The following is a 26,920-nucleotide window of genomic DNA, read 5'->3' as shown; positions in this document are numbered from 1 at the left end:
AATAGCCTGAAGCTTAGCATACCAAATTCTATCGAAAAAATCTTTCTCATTTATTTCCAATTTTTGCAAATAGAACCGATAAAATAAGAAAAGCTTCTAATTTTATCGGTTAGAGTACTAATCAACTTTGTGTTCAAACTCATATTCCATTCTATTTTTGTACTTATAATGATAAATTTAATGTGTTTATTTTATAATAAAGCATCACTGTTTTAACTGTCTACTGCATGAACTATTAAAAAAGCTAACAAATATCGGTGGAAACAACTTTGTTTACCAGTAACTGGAAATGTATGCCAATTACCGATATTTTTACCCAATATTTATCTTAAAATACTATTCAGAAATAGCAAAATTGTTTTGAAAATTCTGAAAAAATTGCTATAATTCCATAGAATTAACACAAGTAACAATTTGAGCTGTATTATGATAAGCACATCTTCGTAAGAGCTATATTTTTTTTTGTTTCGATTATAGTCGTTTTACCATCTTTATGGCATTGGCGACTTTATCAACGTTGCAGTTGGCGGATCGTTATTGAAAAACTTCTCCGGTACAACTGTGTTCGATGTTTACTCTTGGGCTTGAACTAGCGGACATTTGCTCAGGAGACAACAGACTTGCCAACTGAGCTATATCACAAACCCTGTTAGAGCTATAGCATTTATCTTTAAGAAAAGCTAAAGAGCATTCTACACATCTCCCGAACTCTAATAAAGCTAAAATCTGGCTAGAAAAGTAATCATGACTAACTTTTTATTCTTCGATAAAATCATTATACCGTACAATTTTTAACACCAAAGCGTTTTTTAAGCTTCTATAAAACATGTTGACAATTTTAGTTTTATCGATTGAGTTCTTCGGGTTTTTTTATTATATTTAAAAAAATATTTCGAGAAAAACATTTAAAAAATATAATTGTTGAACATATCATAATGACTCGTAAACATAATGGAATTGATTCGAAATAGGCCTGAAAAAATGTATTCAAATACTTGACATTGTAAATCCATCAAAATGACGTCATTTTGTGCCCTTAGATTTTACAACCAACATGACGTAATTAGTTTTATGACGGTTACATAAGAGCAATGTATATATAGCTAAAATTGAAAATTTCTCTCGCAAGCCAACCAATTACACGCGTAGAATGAGTTCTTTATTTCTAAGTTGTTAATCATTAGTACAGTAAATGAGGAAATACGATTTAAATGCAATTAATAAGGAATTGGTTGTAAATGCCCGGTGGAATAATACCATGAGTTGAAGTCGAATTTCGTTATCTGACGCCATCTTGAAATCCGAGATGGCGGGTTCTACTTAATTTTTAAATGTTTTATTTAAATGACTTAAAATTGCATGAAACACTCACAATATGGGTATTGGGTAAAAAAACCAAACTAGAAAAAGTTTAATTTCACTATCTGACGCTATCTTGAAATCCAGAATGGCGGCTTCCGCTGAACTTTTGAATACTGTAGATGATTAAAAATTGCATGACACTCCCACAATATGGGTATTGTGTGAAAATGCTAAAGGAGTAGAAATCGAATTTCGCTATCCGCCGCCACTTGAAAGGTGACTTTCACTTATCTTTAAAATGCTGTAAATGGTGAAAATTCTCACTGAAATATCGTGAGATTTTCATTGATTTACTTGTTGAGCCCTTTTACCAAAAACCCATATTGTGGATGTTTCATGAGATTGTAAATAATTTAATCTAATATATAAAGATGAGTTGGACTATATATGTTTGTATGCACCTTATACAAATCCACACCACTTAACCGATCAGCCTGAAATTTGATACAGTTATGTGTTTGGACCATGGGAAGGTTTTAGTAATAGTTTCGAGCCCCTCCCACCTGAGAAAAGGGACCCTCCCATAGAACTTTCGTTTTTTTCCCACAAACCAAAAGTCATGGCCCCCATTTTTCAGAACCAATTTTTTCCCTTTGGCGGGGTTGTTTTCACCATCACCATGGGTTGGGCATTCGAAACGACCATCAAGAGTTCACGTGGACTGGAAAGCAAATCAAAGCTTGCTGAGCATCAAAGATTTGAAAGGTAAAATTTTGGCGGGTGTTTTTTCCTTCTACTGTTCAAAACACGTGGTACCGGTACGAGATATTTGGATGCAATAATGAGCCTACATTTTGTATTGAAAAATACAACTATCCTGTAAAGAATATATTGACTATAATTGTTGTGATTTTCAATGTGCTGCCTACCGCCCCGCTGGGGGGCTTTGAGAGTTTACAAGGGTATACAATGAACTGAACAGTCAACAGTGAATTGGCTTCTTCAGCTGAATAACTATTTGGACTGAATGCTGAAAAACTAATGAACCGACTTTCATAAACTCCAGCTTTTAACCAAACATTTTCAAATTTTTAGGATTCCTTATTGAGAAAGAAAAAATCATTAGATTCAGAGTTATATGTTGAAGGCTGCAATTTTCAACGCTTTGATAGCCGCCGGGGAATCTAAATGGGGGATTAGAAAATTAATAAGATAATACAATCTGAGGTTTTAAGTTTTATACAATTCTATTTCATTGGCCAATTTACTTATACTTTTTTATTTATTTTTGTTCATCAATGTGTTCAATTCTACCATCCAATTTTGAAAAAAAATCTGTATGGTAGGTACTGCGAGTTCAAACAAATGATTTCAAAGAATTTTAACATTGATCACTCTTCAAAATAATTAATGGAACTCAAAAAAGAACATTTCCATAGCATTGAAATGGTTATTTCGGTTCAGAGATGATTTCTTTTCGATAACTCCAAGAAACTTTTAGTGCAACTTTCAACATTTAAGAAAAACAGTGTTAAATTAAAAAAGCGAAAAAAGCACACATACAATTGAAAACATGCCAAATGAGTCTTAATCATGGTTCAACAAGGTTAGGAGTGTTTTTAGAAATTTTTAATTAAATAAAACTTAAAAATAACATTGTACAGGGAGATCATCCATCTTGAAAAGTGGGATATTCTCCAAAAGAGATTAAAATTATTTGTGATAAAGAAGAATGAAATTATTTTGAAATTCAATTCATAATCCTCAAAACTATAAGTTTCTTCTAAAAAAATTAAATCGATAAAAACAGTGAATAATCTCAATAAAAACTTTTAAAAGACTTACAAAACTTACGTGGCCAAACATGGACCCAATTTCTTAAAATGATGAATATAAAGCTTCCAACATTTCGAAAAATCAAACGACTCATTTTGTGAACCCGAGCAAGGCCGGGTAAAATCAGCTAGTGCTTTATAAATAAAAGTGGAAGGCGCCATCTCGGATTAATGATAGCGTTAATCAACAATTTTTTCCCCTACTAGTTGGGCTCTTACAAAAGACTGAGTCGATTGTGGATCTTTTTTGAATTTCTCAAACCCTAGGGTGTTTAAAGCTTTGTATTGGTCCAAAACTAATCCCTGTTCTTGTTTTTTTTTTGAAGAATTTTCAAGTAACGTTTACTTGAGTTAATTTGAACTTTTAGGTTTGTATGGGAAAATTGAATATTTTATACTGAAAAGTCAACATCATTTTAATTTCTTCTTTAGAACCGAGCCTGCTCTTGGTTTTTGTGCCAATATATAAATTTTCTTAAGGAAACATTCCGTTCAAAGTTCAAATTTACTCATGTCAACGTTACATAAAAAATTTGCAAAAAATCATGGATAAATTTTGAACAAAATTGAAGCTTTTAAGACCCGAGGGTTTGAGAAATTCAAAAATGATCTCAAATAGACTCTGTCTACTCTTACAATCAATACTCAAACTGAAAAGATATTCATATCACTTCAGGTGATGTGAAGTATTTCAATGTTTTTTGTATTTTTTTTTATGCTACTAAAAACTAGCACACATGACCTTTCAAAAATGTGTAAAAATGGAAGTTCCAACTCAAATTTGAGCAAAATAGCCTGAGCGTGCCCTTTTTGGTCATATGCATGATGAATCTAGTATGGTGGTCTCACTTTGGCACAAAGTAGACGAAGGTTGGATGCGGTGGTGGGGGCGAAAAGCAGCCGAAATTTGTCAGCTGGCTGTTGGCAGGCTGGGATGCCAGGTACTCAGATTTTTTTTGTAAAACACGGAGTTTAGCCAATCATCAAGATATTGCTAAAACAAAGATTTTGCCTTGATTTTTGCAAATATAATTCATAGAATCGAAAAAAAAAACAATTCTTCCGGCTGAGTTCCGGACTGGTGAGTGACATTAGCTATGCATTCGTTATGACAAATTTATGCTTATTCAACACTATTTTTTTCCAAGAGCTGTCTGGAAGCAGCAAAAAGTCATCGAATCGGATGGTAACATGGCGAGGCAAGGCATTTCAACGTCCGAGAAGCTGCTGCGGCCTTCCTGCAGGAGCATCCGATCTTCATCGAGATGAAACAGTTGCTTCAGGAGGACCCCCGTCTGTTGCCAACGCTGCTCCAGAAGATCCAATCGAGTAATCCGGATCTGATGGGTATCATTTGGAAGAACCAGAGGGAGTTTTTGAACGAGGGAACCGATGAGCTGAAGGGTGGTAAAGGGGGCGGCATCAGCGGTGGCAGTGACGTAGTGTATGATGTAGCCTCGACTGCCGCTTCAATAGTGAACACCCTGACTCCGAACTTGATGCTAACGATCGAACAAGCAACATCCGGTTTAGGATTTTGGTTGTTTGTTCCACCCTTAAAAGATTCTTCCTATTATCATGGTTGTTCATATCTATTTCGGAGCATCCGAAATTGCGGAGTCTATTGTAATTTAAGATACAAAAAGTGTATCAAATAAAATGAATTCATCGAATACTCAAATCATATCTTTGTTTCCGGAAGTCTTATTTAAATAAAATGAAATTAACTAAGACTCAATTTGGTTTTAAATCTTTTGATCTTTGGTCTACGATGAGCTTGTGCACAGACATACATAGACTTTTTTGCCAAATTTTTCTGATTTTTTATCTCAAACACCTGGTATCCCTGGACCCCCTTTTTCGTAAACACTTCAGCCAGCTGTCAAAATTTTTTTTTAATTATGGCTGAACGTGCGATTTGGCATGTGAGACCACCAAATTAGATTCATCATGGTCATATTGATCGAGAACTCTCACCGAATTTTATTACGGTTTTAGAACAGGGGTTCCAGGAGAATAACGCGAAGTTAAAAATCGGGATTTTTCAGGATACCTCTTGATTCATCAAAACCATAAGGATTTCTGCTTAAATTGCATAAATAAAGGCTCAATACAGTTGCTGTTAACGCTTTGATTTATACAACAACAGTACGCAGCTTTTTAGCTGGCCGGTAGTTCATATAGAAAATCGCCATTTATATATCATCTGAACCAAAGATAACCATCTGTTAAATGGGTTTAATTATTTTATATTCTATTTATTCGATTTTCTCATAGTTTAACTAGAAATTCGATCAAATTTAAGAAGTAATTATAAAAATCAGGACATTTTCGGGACAAATTTTCAAAAATCAGGACAACTCTAGAGTTTTTGAAAATCTCGAAAATCAGGACAAATCCTGAGAAATTTTAGAATCAAGCACTGCGTACCTTTATAACACATGCAAAAAAAAAAGCTTGAAACAAACTCTTTGGTTAATGTTTAATTGAAATTTGAATACAGCGTTCAAAACTCTTTCTAAACAATTTTAACAGAAGGTATAATTAGAAAAAGCATTATTAACGTTTTCAGAACTATCTTTGAACAAATGGTTGAATCTAGAATCTAGGCATTTTTAAGACCCCAACCCCAACAGCTGTAATACTAGCTTCATTTAAAATGCCTAAATATAACTGTTCTCCTTTGCTCTGAAATAGCGGCATTACGATCGATTTCTGATAGATTGGCATATTGTAACATTTTTTTTTCACGTTGTGAACATTTTGAAATAATGAAAAAAGGTCCTTAGGTCATATTTTGATTTATTTGTAGACGTACTGAGATTGTGTGGTTTTAACAGTGTTGTCAGTTTTGGCAGAATTAATGACGATTTTATTTTGAATACTTTCACTTTTTCTATAGAAAGTTTCATACATATTTGAAAGACTTTGAGGTTCGCCTTAGAGTTATCCCAATGAACTAAAACTTTGCCATCAGTGTTTAATCATTGATTGTATCTATCAATCTTTGTAAGTTTTTGAATGGAATTGTCATTGTTTCTTTTATTTTTGTAACATTTGGACACGAAATCATAATTTTGGTGTTTTGAAGTAATACTGGTCTAGTAATAGTAGTAATATCAGCCTTTCCTTCAGAAAACTGTTCGATTTTGACACGCAAACGTATATAAATAGAGAAGGCCTTTCATGTTCCACCCGTCATTCCGGAATAAAGACAATTTACCGAAACTGGCATCACATTACAATCATTTGAAAATTTCTCCGATCAAATCAGTTCAGAGTATTTCAATAAGCGTGGTAGCCGATAAATTTTAAATGATTCCTAAAATCTCGTAGAGTCCTGAACTTCTATTTTACTTGGCGCAATTCTTGACGTCAATGATCAAAAGCAGAAAATAAATACCAGTAAACAGCAATGGAAATCATTTATTGCGTATTTTTATGAGTATGGTTCGAAAAATGCTAGTGCCATTTAATTAGTATGCTGCTGCCGATCCGATTCCAGATAGGACCAAGTTACTTACTCTTCCGACGACGACGCAGACATTTGTGTACCTTCCTTCCCAAACCAGGAGCCACGTTATTTAGCACATAAACCATTCAAAAATATTACCCTTCCTGAGCAAATATTGCCTATACAACACTCTGCGGAACCCAACAAATGGAAAGCAAACATTCCATACAGAAGCTGATAACAATCATCGTACTTCATTTTCCCGTTTGTTCAGAAAATTGGCACGAGACCAGAGTCCCCCCCCCCCCCCTTCGCACTTTCTCATGAGTCATGGCCGAATTCTGTAAGGAAAGGGTGGTTTGGGTTTTCGGTTGTGCACTTGTGGTCTGATGCTATTAATTCTGATTCGTGCTTCTCCTTCCGTCTCTCTTCCCACTTCCAGTCTCACGGGCGAAGATCCTCGGCAATGGGGAGCTGTTCATCAAGAGCGGCAGCGATATCAACCTGACCTGTGTGGCCCTGCAGTCTCCGGCCCCGCCCTCCTTCATCTACTGGTACAAGGGCAGCCGGGTGGTTAATTACTCGCAGCGGGGCGGCATCAGCGTGCTCACCGAGCGGCAAACCAAGACGAGCAAGCTGGTCATCGCGAGGGCAACTCCGGCCGATTCCGGCAACTACACGTGCTCGCCGAGCAGTTCCGGTAAGTACCTTCCTAGGAAGTAGGATTCCCTCGACTCACCGGAGGGATTTTTTTTTTGAGCTGTTGAGAGTTTTTTAACGGGAAATCATTATGAGTTATAAATTGGGAAAATAACTGTGGTCCCTACAAAAAGATAAGATACACCAAAGTAAGTGGGAACGATAACTATTTAATCCTTTCCTTCCCATGAGGTTTTCACGATTAAAACATAGAAATATTGATTTACAACTAAAGTTCTAGAACATAAGGTGCATAATTTTAGTCTACTTTAAGAACCAGTTGATGGATTTGGGTTTTGAGTTGGGTCATTAATGCTGCATTGCACAGTAGTCCAGAAATGAAATTTAGCAGGAAACAATTATTAGCGTCTTGCCCTTAAGTTTGATGCATTTGATGGCTTAGACAAACTTTTACAGCAACTAAAAGTGGTCATTTTGACGGGAAAATTTTTAGGGCGGTTCATAAGATTCCTTAGATCCAAAAATTATGTCCTAATAGGATAGAGGCCTACAAAATGTTACAATATTGTAGTACATAATAACTCATGAAACTTTGTCGAAAACACCAAACATTTATCTGTTGCACAGAAAGTTGTATGAAACTTGTTTTCATGAAGTTAGTCCATGAAGTGGTCCTTAAAAAATTAGTTTTTTCTTGATATCTTTTCATGGTGATAATTTATCAAAATCACTTCGCTAGTAATTTTCGAATAGGGCGAATGCGCCAAATGTGAACAAATGGAGTTATTAGTTGGGTGATAAATAACGTTTGAAGACCTATATTTTAAATGTACAACGTTAATTGAAGGAAGTTTGGTTCTCGAGAAATAAAGAAAACACAATAAAAGTTTTTCTGGGAGCTTATGGAGCTGTCAAACTTTGAACGCGTTTTTCTCGAAACAGCCCAAGCAACCAAAAGTCATATATCTACTTAAACTCGTGCCTCCAAAGTTCGAATTTCACTGAACAAAGGTTCCAAATGGAATTGGTACCTAATTTTCTCGAATGTGAGCATGAAAGTTACAAAAGGTTCCTCAAATAGCCTTCTATGGACTTGAAGCTCCAAAAAGTTCCTCAAATAGCTTTTTTTGTGACATGTTAATCGCATCCACACAGTATAAAAGCTACAAATTAGGTCTCAAATAGCCTTCAGTGAACTTCTAGTTCCAAGAAGTTCCTCAAATAGCCTTTTTTGAGACATGTCTGCCATTTCATGAATATGATGTGAACTAACATCACAAAAGGGCATATAATAAATCAATAATTTTTTTGAGCTTAGAAATTGTTTGAATGTATAATTTATATTAAAACTTTAACTCAGAACAACTTAAAGCTAACTCGCAAATGATTGTTTTTGTAATGAGTAAATAGTTTGACTTTATAAAATTTTGTCCAACTGTATTTACTTAACACGAATTAATCACACAATGAAAGTCAGTTGAAGCAATTCAAATATTAAATATCAAGATAAACTCATCAACTCATGAATTTGTATTAATTTATGCTTAACAGTTATTAACATGGAATTCCATTTTTTTTAAACCGATATTATTTTAACCGATGATTGATTTATATGCCGTTTCGTAATGTTTCTTAGTAATAATCAACATGCATCTTTGGTGCTGGCCGCTGGCTGTCCTTCTGGGCTACTGGGCTGGTATTCTTGGAAGTGTCGTGGCAGCGTGCTTGGCTATCATCTCGAAGGATCGGATTCAAATCTGGTACCAGGACTTATTTTTTCCATTAGGTTATTTGATTGCTTGAGTAAGCGAATCAAAAAGTTGTGTAGCAGAACTGACGTGTGTGCTGGCATGGATCGAACAAAATTAAAAATAAAAGCAATTGAGTAAGATCAATTGAGGGAGGTGATAAGAGGAATAAAGATGGATGCCGAGAAACCGGCAGCACCACATGGGCTGACCAAAGTAAGAGAGGAGAGGAGAATTATTTTCTTGTTTTCGTTGATTAAACGTTTACTTGTGGGCTGAATAAAAGGCCGTTCAAATCCGTAATGGAACTTCAAAGTTTCAATAAGAACTTAAATTTTGGGCTGAATAAAACGAACTTCAGCACATTGATTATGCTGATTAAGCTGTGTTCGATCTTTTTAACTAGGCTTTTGGTTGCTTGGGAGTGATGTTGGCGCATTCGCCGTATTCAAAATTCGATACCGATTTATTCAGCAACAATTTGGATGGTTAAAATGCGCATCTTTTGTTGAAAACGGATTATCAATATTTGTTTCGGTTTTGAAGTTATGAGGCAATATGTGTTGAAAAATGAGCAAGTTGATAATTTTGTAGTTGGTTGCATTTGAAAGTTTATGTTATTTTACTGCTTTTTATCGTATGTTACAATTATTTTGCAATCAACAATTAAAATTTTCGACTACCTCCATTTGAAGTTATTGAAGCTCTAAATGAGTCATTTTTCAACACATATTGCCTCATAACTTCAAAACAAAAACAAATTGTGGTAATCGGTTTTCAAAATAAGTTGCGCATTGTCGAATCCGCCGGTAATTTCGTCTTCATAAAGCACACTGCTACAGATACCAAGCATCTGTACTTTCCCATAGTCGCGAAACAACTGGCTCTTCTTTGCACACTCTGAAATTTCTTGCACGCTTTCTATGTACACGATAAATTAGCAAACCTTATTAGATGTTATATTATAAACTGTTTGAACATAAATGTGTTTTCTTTGATCGCTAAGTTTTTCTGTTATTTCATGTATTCTCTTTTTTCTTTTATTTCATCTATCCTCTACACGCATTTCAATTATCTATAATATTGCTGAATGAATGATTTTGATAAATTATGAAAAGAATATCAACTGATTTTCATAGGACCACTACAACTTCATGAAAACAAGTTGTCATAAATGATGCATTTGAAGAGTGTTCATGACACTTGTATACCGCTACGACGATGTAATAAACGGCAGAAATCCAATAGGTGGTTTAATTCTGACATTCGAAAGGCTTTATTAGAAAGGGGTCTTGCTTATAAAGACTGGGTAAAAGCACCACTCGAATCCAAAGATGCAAGACGACAAATATTCAAAACCCTTTGAAATCGAGTTAACACGATCATTTCTAGATCCAAAAAGCAGTACATGGAAAATCACCTGGAAAACCATATCAATCCGACTGACCTTTGGAGCAGAGTGCGAAGTTTAGGTGTTGGCTAGGAAAAATCATCGCACCAATGTTATTACGATCCTGATGATGTTAATCGCATGTTCTTATCTCATCAAACTACCAATGACTGCAACAGGATGTATCGACAGAAAACTCATATGCTTTCGGATTTCATCCAGTGGAATGGTGGAAGGTCGTGAACGCCGTTTGGAACGTGAAATCCAACGCAACTGGATTAGATGGCTTACCGATTAATTTTCTTAAGATTGTTCTTCCGATAATCCTACCACAACTTACGTACCGTAAACTGGGGGAACTTTGATCAGTTTTTTCATTCAATTTAGTATATTTTGGAAGGGGTTGCTTTTTTGTAGGGGAGATGAAGGCATAACGAGCACCCAGGGCATAATGAGCACTTGTTGCAGGTTATGGATTACTACACTTGGAGAAGGTCTTTTTCGGAGACGAATATGTATCCGGACTATGGTGGACCAAAGAGGTATCCACCAGAACGGACCTATTGACTCACAGTAAGATGCATGCCAAGAAGTAAGTTTGAAGTGAGATTTATTTAGTGAAAGATTCTTACTTATATATGATTCGTACAATGTTTGCTTATCTATCTTAATAGTAAGAGAAAAAGAGACGGCTGGAGAACCATTTACCAAATTGCAAGGTCAGAGAAATTTGGATGGTATTGGCCCGGCTCGATGGTGTAATTCGAAACCCTTTAGTTTGAATGCACCCGAGAACGGAACCTATGCGGTAGGTGACTAATAGAGGAATCGGCGATAGCTCTTGTGCCATTGCACTGTTACATATGTTTGCAATTGAATTCTTTGTTTTGCTTTTTGGTTATGAAGCATTTTTGAGGCGGATGGCCTTTACGTTATTTTATGGTTCTGTTTATTATCAGTGGTTCTCAAACATATGACACACTCCTTATTTCTACATAAGTACGTATTTTCTTAAAAAAAATTTCATAAGGATTTGTTGCGTACTATCCATAGTATTAATTTTTCACCAAAAAAATATGTAAATATCCTTCTCATCTTTACAGAAATATTAAATAATAACCAGCTAGGTTCTTAAGTGACTAAAATATTATAATTTTTGAGCACCACCAAATAAGCTTTTATGTCCTTTAAATCATTTTGATCTGGAATGTACGCACTGCAACATGATCTACACATTGTTTCTCAATTTTCAACATCATAAAATTTTTGATTTTTCACTTTAATCAATTTTTAAACGCTTTTTTACTTTAATTTGTTCACTAGAGGCGAATAGAGCACTTTCAATGAAGGCATAATGAGCATTTTCTGCCGGGGAATCTAGCAGCGAATTCAACTCGATGAAGTCAACTGAATAATTGGCTTGTTTCGTCTGTCGATTTGGCCTATTGGTAAGGTGTCGGAGAGTTAATCAGTAGACTCGAGTTCGATTCCTGTTCGAGGGGATTTTTTTTTTGCACATACCATTCATGATTGATTTTTTTTTATTGTTACATTATAAGGCTAATAGCATCAAAGCATCATCCGTCAAACAAAACACCAGAAACATAATATATGAGCATGTGTTCATTCTTTGAATTCTACAAACAGACCTAGATTATTTTGTTATTGCTTTGTTCGATGAATCTACGCCTCACCGTTTAGTGCAATCATGATCATGAATGATAAATGAAAAAAAAATATCACCTCGACCAGGAATCGAACTCGAGCCTACTGATTACCTCTCCGACACCTTACCAATAGGCCAAATCATCAGACGATACAAGTCAAGCTGTAGCTCTATTACTCAATTGACTTCATCGAGTCGAATTTGCTGCTAGAATTCCCGGCAGAAAACGCTCATTATGGCTTCATTAATGGTGCTCATATTGCCTCGGGGGGTTTCTCATTATACCTCTACAGTGACTGGTTTTCAGCTTTCGGCAAAAATTTTTAAAATGCATTTTTAAACGTTTTTATCTACTTTTTCAAGTTTCATCCAATTATGCAGTTGACTATTTGAGTGCCTGAACACGAAACAATGATGTAATTCACATATTACAGCTGTTCTCTATGGTTAAATAAGCGTTTTCCTTAAGGTGGCCATTATGTCCCCATCTCTTCTAATACCTAAAAGCTTGTTAGTTTCTTATATAGCTTTCATGCTTCATCGGCTTTCATGCTTCGACCAATCAGAATCAATCAAAAAGATGAAACATCGAAGGGGAATTCTAAAAGGGAATTCAGCAAATCAAGGGTAGCGAAGGGCAAGAAGCAAACGGGAAAACAAATCGTAGCAATCGATAAGTTTTAATTCTGAAAACATTTATAATTCTTTGATAGGAATATTTCATGAATGTTAATTTTATACAAATTATAATAGTTTAATATTTATTTATTGAACCTACTGGTCTTTATCTCTACAGTGAAGAAATCAGAATTAGAAAACCGTATGTAGTAAATAAAAAGGTGAAGACCTTACGCTACTGTAATAAATAAACAAACAAACAAAAACTTTTAGTGCAAGAGATAAGTTTTTGGTGTTTTCATCAAAGTTTCATAAATTTTTATGTTCTACAATATTGTAAGATAACGTTGGCCTACAGTTCGGAAATAATTTTCGGATCTCAGAAATCTTATCTTATGATTATCTTATAAAGTGGCAGCATAAGAAAAATCTATGAAATTCATAATATTGTTTTATGAAGCAAATTAATTCTTCAGATGAACACCTGCTTCAAGGCGGGGTTGTTGCTTTTCATAAAACTCATGGGAACAGAAAATTTCACGTTTGATGAGAAAATATCAAGATAATTGATATAAAACGTTCAATTTCTTTTCTGGGTATTTTTTTAATTACTTCATGATCACCATAAGCAGCACATTAACGCCCGGTTTCAACAGTCATTCTACCGCACCCGGTCCATTGAACTTATCCTTTTCGCTGGTCAACACACTGAACAGCTAACAAAAAAATGTGTTAAAATTATCAAATAATTTGAAAGTTCATAAAAAAAACTTACCATTTATTCAGAATAACAATGTCATTTTAACTTAAAAAGAACTAATGGATCCACAACTGGTTTGTGCTTGGAATTACGATGAAAAAATGACTGATGGAATGTGCAAATTATTTTTTCACAATGCCATTTCTTCTAAAATAAAATAAGTTGAATTCAAATGCGAAGTGCGCCCAAGGGAATTAATGAAAACGAAGAACTGTTTATGATTTACAGATGGAAGCAAAAACTGCAAACGTTCCCTTCAATCTGGGTTAATCTTTTGAATATTCATAGGGAATGGAAAGGAAATAATTTTTTTTTTCAAGAACCGTCCTCCACTTGGCGAAAGCGTTAATACCCGACAGCTTTGCAATGAATTATGTGCTGCGATGTTTGACCGGGGAAAATTAGTCGACAATTTCCTGCTCATTCCAAAATGAAGTTCACCACCAATCTACTGGAACTACGGGAAGCTGCCGAAGCTATTTCGTTTCCGGATTTTTTTTTCTTCATTTTCGATCTCTCTTTCCCAGAGGTATTCTTAACTTTCTCCATTTCACTTTTGCCCTGCTTACTTAATTATTCTGCGAGCGAGTGGATGGAAATGATCTTTTTTCCTCGCTGCCCTAATCCTACCGAATGGAATTTCGGGGTGAACGGATTTTTTCTCTTCACGTATACTCCCTTCCCTTATAAAGGGTGAAATTCAGCAGGGCGATATAACCTAGCTTTTGCACATCTTTTGGCTGATGATGTCAAAAACGGAAGCCATGAGCTCTAGCATCAGGCCAGAAGAATGAAATGATCGTTCCTGCTTGCTGATGACGTTGATGGCAGGCTGCTGGACCAAATGTGAACCGGTTTTAAAAATCGTTTAGTATGCATGAGCTTCCGGATCCGGGCAGCTGTCGTTATTCGAAGCCCGGAAGGGGCACGTGTATGTGTGTGTGTGTTTGTATTTCTTGCAGGAAACGCCCCGATGCAACTTCACACGAGACACACGAAAGTGTCCCACAGCTGACAGTCCTATTATCTGACACGTGTCCAGATCGTTAGCCAGTTAAGAAGCGAGCGAGCGAGTCAGGCACATCGAAAATTGAACGATAAAATAACACTTTGGTGTCTCCGGAACGTTGACGAATGAAAATTGGGAAGCTTATCATTCAGATTAACTTGAGATTTTTTTGTCCCAAAAGGACTATCGTCTATATTTTTAGGGTTTTCTTATGTCACTTCATGTAGAAAATTTTTCAAATTGCTCAGATACGATACTTTTTTAAATATTTTATTATTTAAATATTTAAAAACCAAATCGGTTACGTCCATATTGTTCCCAGAAATAGAACAAGTCGAATAAAGTTGTAGGTAACTACTATCCCATTATCGTTGGAGCTATAATCCTAGTTAGTAATTAACTGGTTCCGTGTTCGATGGATTTTCACGCACTAATGCTAGAGGGTCGGGTTGCGATTGATATGCCTAACCCAATACTGTCGGTAATCATTGTTTTCGCGTTTCGATTCCTATCGCGGTGAAGTTCACTGGATCGCGATAAAAGAGATTTTAAATATCTGGCCGTTGTGATATTTCCGTTTTTATTACACAATAACCTCGTCCAAATACTTAGGGACTACAAGACCACATCGTCCTTTATTTACCAGCTTCCACTCTAAAACTCAACCCCACATACATGCTCATCTCAAAACCCCACATTCTCCCCTTACAATGGATCAAACAAATTTTATTCAACACTAGCTGTATTCAAATATCTCTCCGGTCGCTTAATGAGACGACGTTTCGTAGTTCCTGTTTTTGTTTCCAGATGTCTCTTCTTGCAGTTGTCGTCTGAATCGCATGGTTGGTAACGTTGGTTTTCAGTTTGTGATGTTGAATCTGATTCAACAACATCCTTGATTACACTTTCTTGATCCATTCCATCAGGCTCCTTCTGATGTGTTCGTTCTCCAGATATCTCAATATTTTCTCCAACCTCCTTTCCTTCGACAAACTTCTTCAAAGCCTTCACGTTCCGCTCTGATATTCTACCTGTACCCATGTCCTTTATGGTAGCGCGGCCTGCTCCTGTTACTTGAATGACCTTGTAAAATATATTCTTGTAAAATGGTTCCGCCTTATCTCGCTTAGATTGTTCAACCAATACGATGTCCCCGATTTTTATATCAGAGTGCTGGGCTCCTCTTTTACGATCCTCTCTCTCATTTCGCACGAATTTAGCAATTTGGTCTCTATCTCGAAGTTCTTCGTCTGCAACTTGTCGCGAATCCGTGCGTGAGTTCGGTAATAGCCATCTAATTGCTCTCCCAAACATAAGCTCTGCAGGTGGGATTTTAGTTACGTGGTGTGGCCAAGAGTTATACGCAACTACATAGTCTGCCAGAGCGTCTTTCCAATTTTGCTTTCCCAGTCTCGCAATCGTAGCAATTTTGTTGATTCCTGAAAAAGAAAATACAAAAAGAGAATGATTGAGTTGGATGAAAAATTTCTTACAAATCTGAGGAAGAAATTCCTATATCTACATTTTTTTTGTTACCTTGCATGCTTCTTTCAACCAATCCATTTACGGTCGGATTAAGAGGCGTGCTATGAATCAATTTTATGCCCCATACATTTTCTAGCCAGGATTTTAAATCTGCGCTGTTGAAAGGTGGCCCGTTATCCGCCTTCAGCTTCTTCGGTATGTAGTAAACTTTGAACAATCGTGTTAATGCCTTCTTCACAGATTCGGCATCAGTTTTGTCCATCGGAATAGCGACAAGGAATCTGGAGTAATTGTCCGTTAGTACCAACGCTTTCCAATTAAGAACGTCGGAGGCCGATGCGAAATCCATGGACACATAGTCCCAAGGATTCTGAGGAAGTTCGGTTAATGTTATTGGCTGAGGATGGCTGGTGGATGTTACCAGCTGGCATTCGGGACAACTCTTCACATATTCTTCTACGGTTTTATCCATTCCCAACCACCAAAGACCTTGTCTAAGGTACCAGGGTGGCTTAGATGTGCTAATTTAAGTGCTATAGTACGTAGTGTTGATGGTAATACAAGTTTTTCGTCTTTCATCAGCAAATCTCCCTGCATATACATATTTCCTTGAAACGCCTGGTACTTCAAAATTTCATCGGGCCATTTTTCAGGAACGTTTAGATATTTAATCACTGTTTGTAGCTCGTCATCGACGGGCAGTTCTTGCTTAACCTGACTATTCGTTAAAGCTAGTAGTTGATGACTCAGTACATTAGTATCAGCTGAAACGGAACACAGTTCGTGTGGCTCTTTAGTTTTGCCAAACTCAGGATCTTCCTTATGCATACATATTCTAGAAGCCGCATCTGCTATGTTACTGTCTCCAGAAACATGTTCAAAATCGAAATCGTAATGGTTCATTCTCAAAAACCAGCCATCCGCTCTAGACATTATTCGTTTGCCCATGTCTTTTCGATCTTTGGTTTTTATCATAAACATTAATGCTTCGCTGTCAGATCGTAAAATGAACCGCCGTCCAAGAAGGTAGTATGCAAATCGTTCCATTGCCCATATAATAGCAAGCGCCTCACGGTGAAGTTGTGGATACTTACTCTCGGCAATTGTCAAGCTTTTCGAAGCACACGCGATAATACGCTTTTCTTTTGAAATAGTATCCACCTGTACCAGAACGGCACCGAGTCCCCAAGGAGAGGCATCTGTATAAAGCAATGTATCGTCATGGACACTGAAAAATCCTCGTTTAATCATATTTTCTTCAACGGCCAGCTTTAATTCATCGAAAGCTTTCTGGTGCTCATCGCGCCAATCAAATTTGGTTCTTACTGTAAGCAAGTCACGCAGAGGCTTTGTTTTATGTGAGAAATGCTTTATAAATGGGCTTACGAACGTCAACATACCAAGAAAACTACACAGCTCTGATTGATCATTTGGTCTTCTGAAGAATTTAATGTCGGAAATCTTCTCAGCTTCTGGCAAAATACCAGTCCCGTCGATTTGAAATCCGAGAAAATTAATTGTAGTTTGGTTGTACATTGACTTTTCTTCATTTATTGTCAAATTGTTTGCATTAAGGACCTTTTTGATTTCCGCTACTAAAAATTGTAGTTGGGCCAAGTTCGATACGTAGATCAGCAGATCATCAAGGTACACGATAACATTTCTACATTTCAGCAAGATCTTCTCCATAATCCGCTGAAAAAGCTCTGGCGCACATGACAGACCAAACGGTAACCTTTTAAAACGCATTAGTCCATTGGCTGTCATAAACGTCGTAATGTGTCGGACGTCCCGGTGAAGCTCAAGATGAAAATAGGCATCTTTGAGGTCAAGTTTTGTAAAAAACATTCTTCCACCCTGATTTGGAATTTCGGCCCAAAGTTTTTCCAACGATGGCATCGGGTATGGTTCTCTTATAATAGATTTATTCACCTCACGATAGTCTACAACTATGCGAAAATCATTAACACCTTTGGGGACCAGGACCAGAGGTGAAACGTGAGAAATTATTTCGTCTTCCTTGTCAGCACGCTCGATAATACTTCTTGATTCCATCATCTTGAGTCTAGCATTAGTTGGTTCTTCGAAAACCCTGGGGATGTTATATCGAATAATTTGTTTTGGCTGAATCGAACTATCCATGCGAAACTTTATACTTTCGTTTGGAATTTTGGGGAATTCTAAAATCTGAAGGCTTTCGTGGTCAGCTGCCGGTATGACGAAATTAATACATTCATTCACGTCGACGCCGATGCGAATTAAACCTAATTCACAAGATGTTTCGTAACTTAGCAATGATAGTTGTGTTCCGTCAACAACAAAAAATTTTGCTAGTCGCAGGGGTCGGTAACTGTTTTGAACACCTATATATGCCCTGAAAGAGCAAAGCACATCCAATGGATGCTGACTTGCATAGCTTTTCAAGACTTCCTCAGGATGTGGGATTACATCCTGTATTACTTTGGAACAATTTTTCTTTAAGTAGGTCCAACCATTTTTAGTAATCGTATTAACTGTAGCTCCAGAGTCCACTAAAAACTTGAATACTTCACTTCCAATCGTGCACTCAATTACTCTGGGATCATCATACGAAGATAAAAACTTATCACTTCCAGTAAGTAACTGAAACAGTAAATAAGATGGGTTTATGAAACATAATTATGTTTGCAGTAACAACATTTTATTTATATTTAAGATTATTTATTGCAAAACAAATAAGTAATGGAAACAAAACAATTAACTTTCAGATTCTGTAGTATCAATAATTTTCTTCAGTGGTATCTACCTGATTGATTTTGCCGATCTCATCTTTGAGTGGCTCACGGTGGTTTGGAGTTTGCTTTGGGTAGACTTCATTCCTTGACGACGTTGAAAACATCCGGTTTCTACCTCCTGTACGGCAAAATTCGGTGTAGTGACCCCAGTGGGAGCACACTTTACATTTCACGAAAAACGCTTTGCACTGACGTGGCTCATGGTTTTCTCCACATCGTGTACAATCATAAGAGTATATCTGTCTGTCCTTATACGTGAAACGATTATTTTCAAAATCCTTTTCATGGCGAGAGTCCTGTTGATTTGAGCGATGTTGGTACTCAGGCCTGCGATATTCCCGATTAAAATTAGATGTACGACCCACCTGATAACCACGCTGGCGATAGGGCCCTTCACGATATGTCTGTCTCGGACGATGGAAAACAGCATTTACCGGTCGTAACATTCCACTATTCGGTTCGATCTCAGAATCAGGGGTTTTAAAGACTGCTTTTTCATCTGCTTCTGAACGGATGAAATCCAAGTGTTTTCCATGAGCTATAATTTTCTCCAAATCATTCCCAAATAGTCCTGACATCTCATAGAGCTTGCTCGCAATGCTCGGTATGGATCGTCTCATCAATGCTTGAACTAACTCCTCATTATGCTGCTCCCTCGGAAAACTGCAAAATTTTGCTTGGTGTTCCAAACGCAGTACATAGTCCGCAAACGATTCAGAATCTGCCATGCGCATTTCGCGAAACTTGAATCTTTCTTTGGTGACGTCGCAAATTTGATTGAAATAACTGTCCAATGCAATCATAGTGGCGTCATAACAATCTAATGAATCTTCAGCTATGAGTTTCTCTTGCATCTCAATCACACTGAGTAAATAGTCACCAGCGAAGATTTTCATTCCAGTGAGGTTTGTATTCTGATCGACAGGCGCCTTGCATGAGACGATACGCTCAAATTGATTCCGGAAACGAATCCATTCGGCTTTGCGCTTATGAGTCGGAAGCGAACCGTAAAATTCCATCAATGGCCATGTTCCAGACAGCCATTCGCTTCGTGACCTGGGAGTTTGCCTTTCCGTTGTGGGAGTTTGCCTTTCCGTGTACTGTGGTTTTTTGTCTCAGCATTCTTCCTACGATCATCATCGGAATCACTGGATACTGATGCATCCGTCTCATGCCATAATCCGCTCATTACTAAAAATAAAACACAATCATGTACGTTCATCATTTTTTTTCAAAAATTTTGAAATTTTATGTGGCTGAAACTATTAGAGCGAGAACAATCAAAAAATATAATACGAAAACAAAAAAAATCTTTAAAATGACGAAGCAAAACGAAATTACCAAACATTGCCACAATTCAATTCAGTTCTAGTTAATTTATGCTGAATAAAGTAAAAGTCATCCTACCTGTATTCCCAGCTAACATGAAATCGTAATAGAAATGATAATCCAAATCGAATATTAAGACATTTCCAATTACTATCGTAAACACGTTGGTATTGAGTGATTTTCCATCATTCATTTACGACAAGCTTTGCCTAAAAAAAGTGGAATCGGATAGCAGTTTAGTCAATTCGTAAATATGTCTCCAAAACGTTGATAATATACTAATTCAACATTTACGATTTGAGTGAACTGATTTACGATAAATGGGCGGTCCTTCAATTAACACTCTTACCGGTCTCCTCTCATAAAAAGAGAATCTCACCCATAGAGCTCTAGCGAGGATCATATCAGTTGATGAGTTGGCATCGTGGTAAGATATCGGACAGCCAACTCGAAGGACTGGAGTTCAAATCTCGGTCGGGGAAATTTTTTTTCGTTTATTTTGCTTTTTGTGGGAAAATCGAATCGTTGGAATCTTGTCATTGTAGATATATCGCCTCCAATTTTGTAGCTATATGCTATTTAGGTAAGTTTAATACAATCTTTTCATCTGGTATATTTGTTTGAATAATTCTGTTGTTTCTGTGTTATACCTTTATAAATGTTTGCTGGGTTGTTATAAACAAAAATTCACCTTAATGTGAAACTATCAGTACGAATTTGTCTAAAACAAATTTGCGAAACACACTTGCAAAAATGGCTACCCGCATCCGACAAACACTTTTCGCGATCAACGAGTTGTAATGCAAACAAGAGCACATATTATTTTTTTTTTTGGCAAAATTTTAGTAGATGGATTTTGGTATCCTTTGTACACTGAGGGAAATTCATACCATATTTATTCGAGACAATTATTAAAAATCTATAAACCATATGTAAACATATTTATAAATATATTTATCTTTGATTGTTGTGACAAATATTGAAGATGTATAAATCATGTTTCTAAATGTTTTTACTGTTGATGCCCTGAACACGCTTAGTGGTGCTTGTAAACAATTCTTGTATTCCTGCTTTTATTTATTGCTCTTAGTGTTACATCAACCCTATACAGTACCAAAAATTTCCCATTATGTATTATCACTTTTACAGCAATCCATAGCACCGTTAAACTGAAAATTAATTAATAAATGTTTTGGTTTGATTCTATTAAATGAGCAGTTTTTTTTTCGTTTTCAATATTTCTCAGTGTCGTTGTTCGTAGCAGGAGATGGATTTGGGTACAGAAAATTAAGTTGTCAAAAAAAATCTATGGATGTGTTCGTGCGAATTTTTCTGAAAAAGGTTGCCAGATATATATATATATATATATATATATATATATATATATATATATATATATATATATATATATATATATATATATATATATATATATATATATATATATATATATATATATATATATATATATATATATATATATATATATATATATATATATATATATATATATATATATATATATATATATATATATATATATATATATATATGTATACTAGCTGACCCGGTGTGCTTTGCTACACCTTCCAGAAGTTACTGAAATTTGTGGTACTTAGTTGTTAACTTTTAAATAATTTGCTCAAAATTTTAAGATTCAATTTCAAAATTATTAAAATGTTTTTTTTAATTGCATTTTTTTTAAATGTTTATTAATTTTATTTTAAAACCGTGTTTTAATTCTTTTTATCACTCTGGATTACTTAGCTTCATAAGTTCATAGCTTATGCCAAAATATTTTTGTGGTATATGAATTCTTCGTTGTACCTTTTTGATGTGCAAAAGGTTTCAAACTATCATAGAAACCTTTGTTGTAGCAAAACAACGTCAAGGGGCACATTTTTTACCTATTCGTTCTCGAATTATTATACAAATTGTGAGAGTGACCACCTCCCCCATTCCTTAATCCCTAATGGAATGAAGGAGGGTCTTATAAATCCGAAAACCACTTCTTGTATACAAATACAATTCCATGTCATATACGGTTCCATTTTCGATAAGTTCTCGAGTTATTCAAAAAATGGGTGACCCTCTCCCTATTTTATATCTCCCCTTTGGCAAGAGAAGGGTGTCTCAAACCATCAAAGAAACATTTCCCGTACACAAATATGCTCCCATACAAATTTGATTCCATTTTTTCGATTAGATATCGAAATATTAAAAATAAAATGTATGAGTGACCTTCTTCCCACTTTTTATCGTTCAACTAAATGGAGGGAAGAGTTGCTAAACCACGGGAAAAAACATTTCTTGGGCTCGAATACTCTCTTATGCCAAATTTGGTTTCGTTTGCTTAATTAGTTGTCGAGTTATCCTATACAATTTCTTTTGGAGCCCTACGTATCCCCTACCTAGAAGGAGGGGATCAAGATTAAACATTTCGTATATAAAAATACACTCCCATGCCAAATTCTGTCCCATTTGCTCGATGGTATGATTGTTCCCATGTCATATTTCGTTCCATTTGTCAGATAAGTTTTTGGTTTATGCAAAACAATCGTATATGAGCTCTCGTCTTTCCTAACTGTATCCCCAATTGAAGGAAAAAGGAGTCTGAAATAAGCATATAACCGTTTTACGTATCCAAATGCTTTCCTATGCCAAAATTATTTCCATTTGCTCTATTAGTTTTCGAATAATGCGAAAATTTGTAAAGGAGCCCCCCTTTCTCCTTCCTATCCAAATTTCGTTCCATTTCCTGGGTAATTTCCCGAGTAATGTAAAAAATTGTAAGAAAGCACCCCCCTTAAGATTTTCCAACTGGAATAAAGGAGGGTTCTCAAAATATCATAGAATCATTTCTACCCTTAATACCCTTCAATGCCGAATTTGTTTTATTTTGCTTGATTAGTTTTCCAGTAATTCTGAAAATTGTAAAGGAGCCCCCTCCCCACTTTCTATCTCCACACTGGAAGGAGGGAGGGGTACCAAATATTCATAGAACTATTTATCGTTCCCAAATACCCTTCCAAGCCAAGTTTGGTTTCATTTGTTCGAATAGTTTTCAAGTTATGTAATACAAAATGAGATAAAGACCCCTCCTCTCTTTCCTGAATTTCCACTGGAAAGGGGGAGGGGTCTGAAATAATCATAGAACGATTTCTCGTATTCCACTTCCCTTCCATGCCACATTTGGTTCCATTTGCTTGATTAGTTCTCCAGATATGTAAAAAATTGTAAGGTAGGCCCCCTCCCCTTTCCTATCTTCCCACTGGAAGGAGGGAGGGGTACCAAACCATCATAGAATCATTACTCATACCAAAATACACTCCCATGCCAAATTTGGTTTCATTTGCATTATCAGTTCTCGAGTTATGACGACTAATCACTTTTATTTATATGACCCCCTCCCCCCTTCCAGGAAGAGGGAGGGGTCCCAAACTATTATAGGAACCTTCCCCGGCCTCCAATACTCCCATCTGCCAAGTTTCACGCAAATCGGTTCGGTAGTTTTCGAGTCTATAGGGAACAGACAGACAGACAGACAGACAGACAGACAGACAGACAGACAGACAGACAGAAATTCATTTTTATATATATAGATATATATATATATATATATATATATATATATATATATATATATATATATATATATATATATATATATATATATATATATATATATATATATATATATATATATATATATATATATATATATATATATATATATATATATATATATATATATATACAGACAGACAGACAGAAATTCATTTTTATATATATAGATATATATATATATATATATATATATATATATATATATATATATATATATATATATATATATATATATATATATATATATATATATATATATATATATATATATATATATATATATATATATATATATATCTATATATATAAAAATGAATTTCTGTCTGTCTGTCTGTCTGTCTGTCTGTCTGTCTGTCTGTCTGTCTGTCTGTTCCCTATAGACTCGGAAACTACTGAACCGATTTGCGTGAAACTTGGTAGGTGGGGGTATTGGAGGCAGGGGAAGGTTCCTATTATGGTTTGAGACCCCTCCCTTTCTCATGAAGGGGGGGAGGGGCCTCCCAAGCAAAAGTCAATTTTTCGCATAAATCGAGAACGCATCAAGTAAATGGTATCAAATTTGGCATGGGGTGGTATTTGGGAACAAAGAATATTTCTATGAATATTAGGTACCCCTCCCTCCTTTCAATGGGGTGATAGGAAGGGGGGAGGGGGGCTACCTTACAATTTATCATACAACTCGAAAACTAATCAAGATATTCGAACCAAATTTGGCATGGGAAGGTATTTGGATACGAAAAATAATTCAATGGTTATTCGAGACCCCTCCCTCTTTCCAGTAGAAAGGGGGGGGGGTCTCTTTCATAATTTTTCACATAACTCAAAAACTAATAAAGCAAATGGAATCAAATTTAGCATGGAAGGGTATTTGGATACGAAAAATATTTCTATGATTATTTGAGACCCCTCCCTCTTTCCAGTTGGGAGAAATAAAGGGGGGAGGGGCCTCTTTTATAATTTATTACATAACTCAAAAACTTATTAAGCTAATGGAACCAAATTTGGCATGGGCGGGTATTTGGGAATGTGACATGTTCTAATGATTGTTTGAGACCCCTTCCTTCTTCCAGCGGGGAGTAAGGAAAGAGGAAGGGGAGTTTCATACAATTTTTACTGCATAACTCGAGAACTACAACCGCAAATGGAACCAAATTTGGCGTGGAACGATATTTGGGTACGAAAAATGCTTCTATGAATATTTGGTATCCCTCACTTCTCAGGTCTTCCTTTCAATTTTCAGTATAATTGAAGAGCTGATCGAGAAAATTGAACCATATTTGGCATGTGAGGGTATTTGGAGACGAGAAATGTTTTTATAATAAATTGAAGCCCCACCTTTTCTCAGCGGAAAGATATAAAGGGGGAAAAAGGGGCTTCCATACAATTTTTTTGCATAACTTGAGGATAAATCGTGCAAATGATACCAAATTTGGCATCATAAAGTATTTGAATACGAAAAATATGTTTAGGAATATTAAGTTTTCACCCCCCCATTCAATGGGGAGAACGGAAGGGGGGATGGTACTTCCTTTCAAATTTTTGTATAACCCAATAAGTTACAACGCAAATAAAACCAAATTTGGCATGGGATGGTATTTTAATACTAGAAATTTTCCTATGTGAAACGATTCCTTTCTTGCAGTAGGAGGATAGAATTGGGAATATAGGAAGGGAAGAGGAATGCATTTAACTTTTTTTTTACAAAATCCGAGAAATGGACAAAACTTAACTTAAAAATTCATTTTGGTATGATTCTATGATTATCTGACACACCATCCTCCTTTCAGTGAGTAGGTACATAGGAGGAGGGAGGTGAGCCCAATACAATTTTGTTAGCATAAGTTCTCAATTTATGCTAACGAAGCCAACCAATGGAAACAAATATGGCATGGAAAGGTACTTGGTTACGAGATATGTTTCTACGATTGTTATAGACTCTTACGCTTTACCGTGTTTAGATGGGAAGAAAGGAGGGGGCTCCATATAAATTTTGTTGTAAAGCTCTAAAACTTATCAACCAATGGAACTATATATGATATAAGAGGATTTTGGGGAACGAAAAAAATGGGTATAGTTATTAAAGATCCCGTCCTCCATTTAGCAGGGGGTGAAAGGGAGGACAGGGGGGCTCTCTTATCAGGTTTTAGAACATATGAAGCAAAAACAACCAGATTTCATAAGTTAGATTGTTTGCGTAAGAATAATTTGAGACCCTCCTTTTTCAGGGCGAAGCTTAAAGAAACAGATCAAAATTATCATATTTTTAACACAAATTCACATCCAGATTCAGACAATTTGTTTAAGTCTTCTTTGTATTGCAATTCGAAACTCCAGCTGTAGTTCTCATTTTAAAGCGGTTGCTTATGAATTATGTTGTTATTTGATTTAAAATAATGCCAACAATACAATAAAAATCTGAAAAGTTTCTGAAAATAACATTTGTTTTTGAAAGGTGTAGCAAAGCACACCGGGTCAGCTAGTATATATATATATATCTCTGGCAACCTTTTTCAGAAAAATTCGCACGAACACATCCATAGATTTTTTTTGACAACTTAATTTTCTGTACCCAAATCCATCTCCTGCTACGAACAACGACACTGAGAAATATTGAAAACGAAAAAAAAACTGCTCATTTAATAGAATCAAACCAAAACATTTATTAATTAATTTTCAGTTTAACGGTGCTATGGATTGCTGTAAAAGTGATAATACATAATGGGAAATTTTTGGTTCTGTATAGGGTTGATGTAACACTAAGAGCAATAAATAAAAGCAGGAATACAAGAATTGTTTACAAGCACCACTAAGCGTGTTCAGGGCATCAACAGTAAAAACATTTAGAAACATGATTTATACATCTTCAATATTTGTCACAACAATCAAAGATAAATATATTTATAAATATGTTTACATATGGTTTATAGATTTTTAATAATTGTCTCGAATAAATATGGTATGAATTTCCCTCAGTGTACAAAGGATACCAAAATCCATCTACTAAAATTTTGCCAAAAAAAAAAATAATATGTGCTCTTGTTTGCATTACAACTCGTTGATCGCGAAAAGTGTTTGTCGGATGCGGGTAGCCATTTTTGCAAGTGTGTTTCGCAAATTTGTTTTAGACAAATTCGTACTGATAGTTTCACATTAAGGTGAATTTTTGTTTATAACAACCCAGCAAACATTTATAAAGGTATAACACAGAAACAACAGAATTATTCAAACAAATATACCAGATGAAAAGATTGTATTAAACTTAC

General features: G+C 35.7%; 1 protein-coding gene across 1 annotated transcript in view; it reads left to right on the top strand.

Annotated features, from left to right (window-relative positions):
* Positions 1-26,920, top strand: part of LOC129758344 (protein amalgam-like) — a 654,575-nt gene that overhangs the window by 522,887 nt on the left and 104,768 nt on the right. The window contains exon 5 of the mRNA XM_055755849.1: positions 7,034-7,291. Coding sequence (XP_055611824.1) covers positions 7,034-7,291 — 258 coding nt within the window. The remainder of the gene's footprint in view (positions 1-7,033; positions 7,292-26,920) is intronic.

This window comes from Uranotaenia lowii, chromosome 3 (genome assembly GCF_029784155.1).
Source record: "Uranotaenia lowii strain MFRU-FL chromosome 3, ASM2978415v1, whole genome shotgun sequence".
NCBI classification, from domain to species: domain Eukaryota; kingdom Metazoa; phylum Arthropoda; class Insecta; order Diptera; family Culicidae; genus Uranotaenia; species Uranotaenia lowii.
This window is presented reverse-complemented; position numbering and strand designations above follow the sequence as displayed.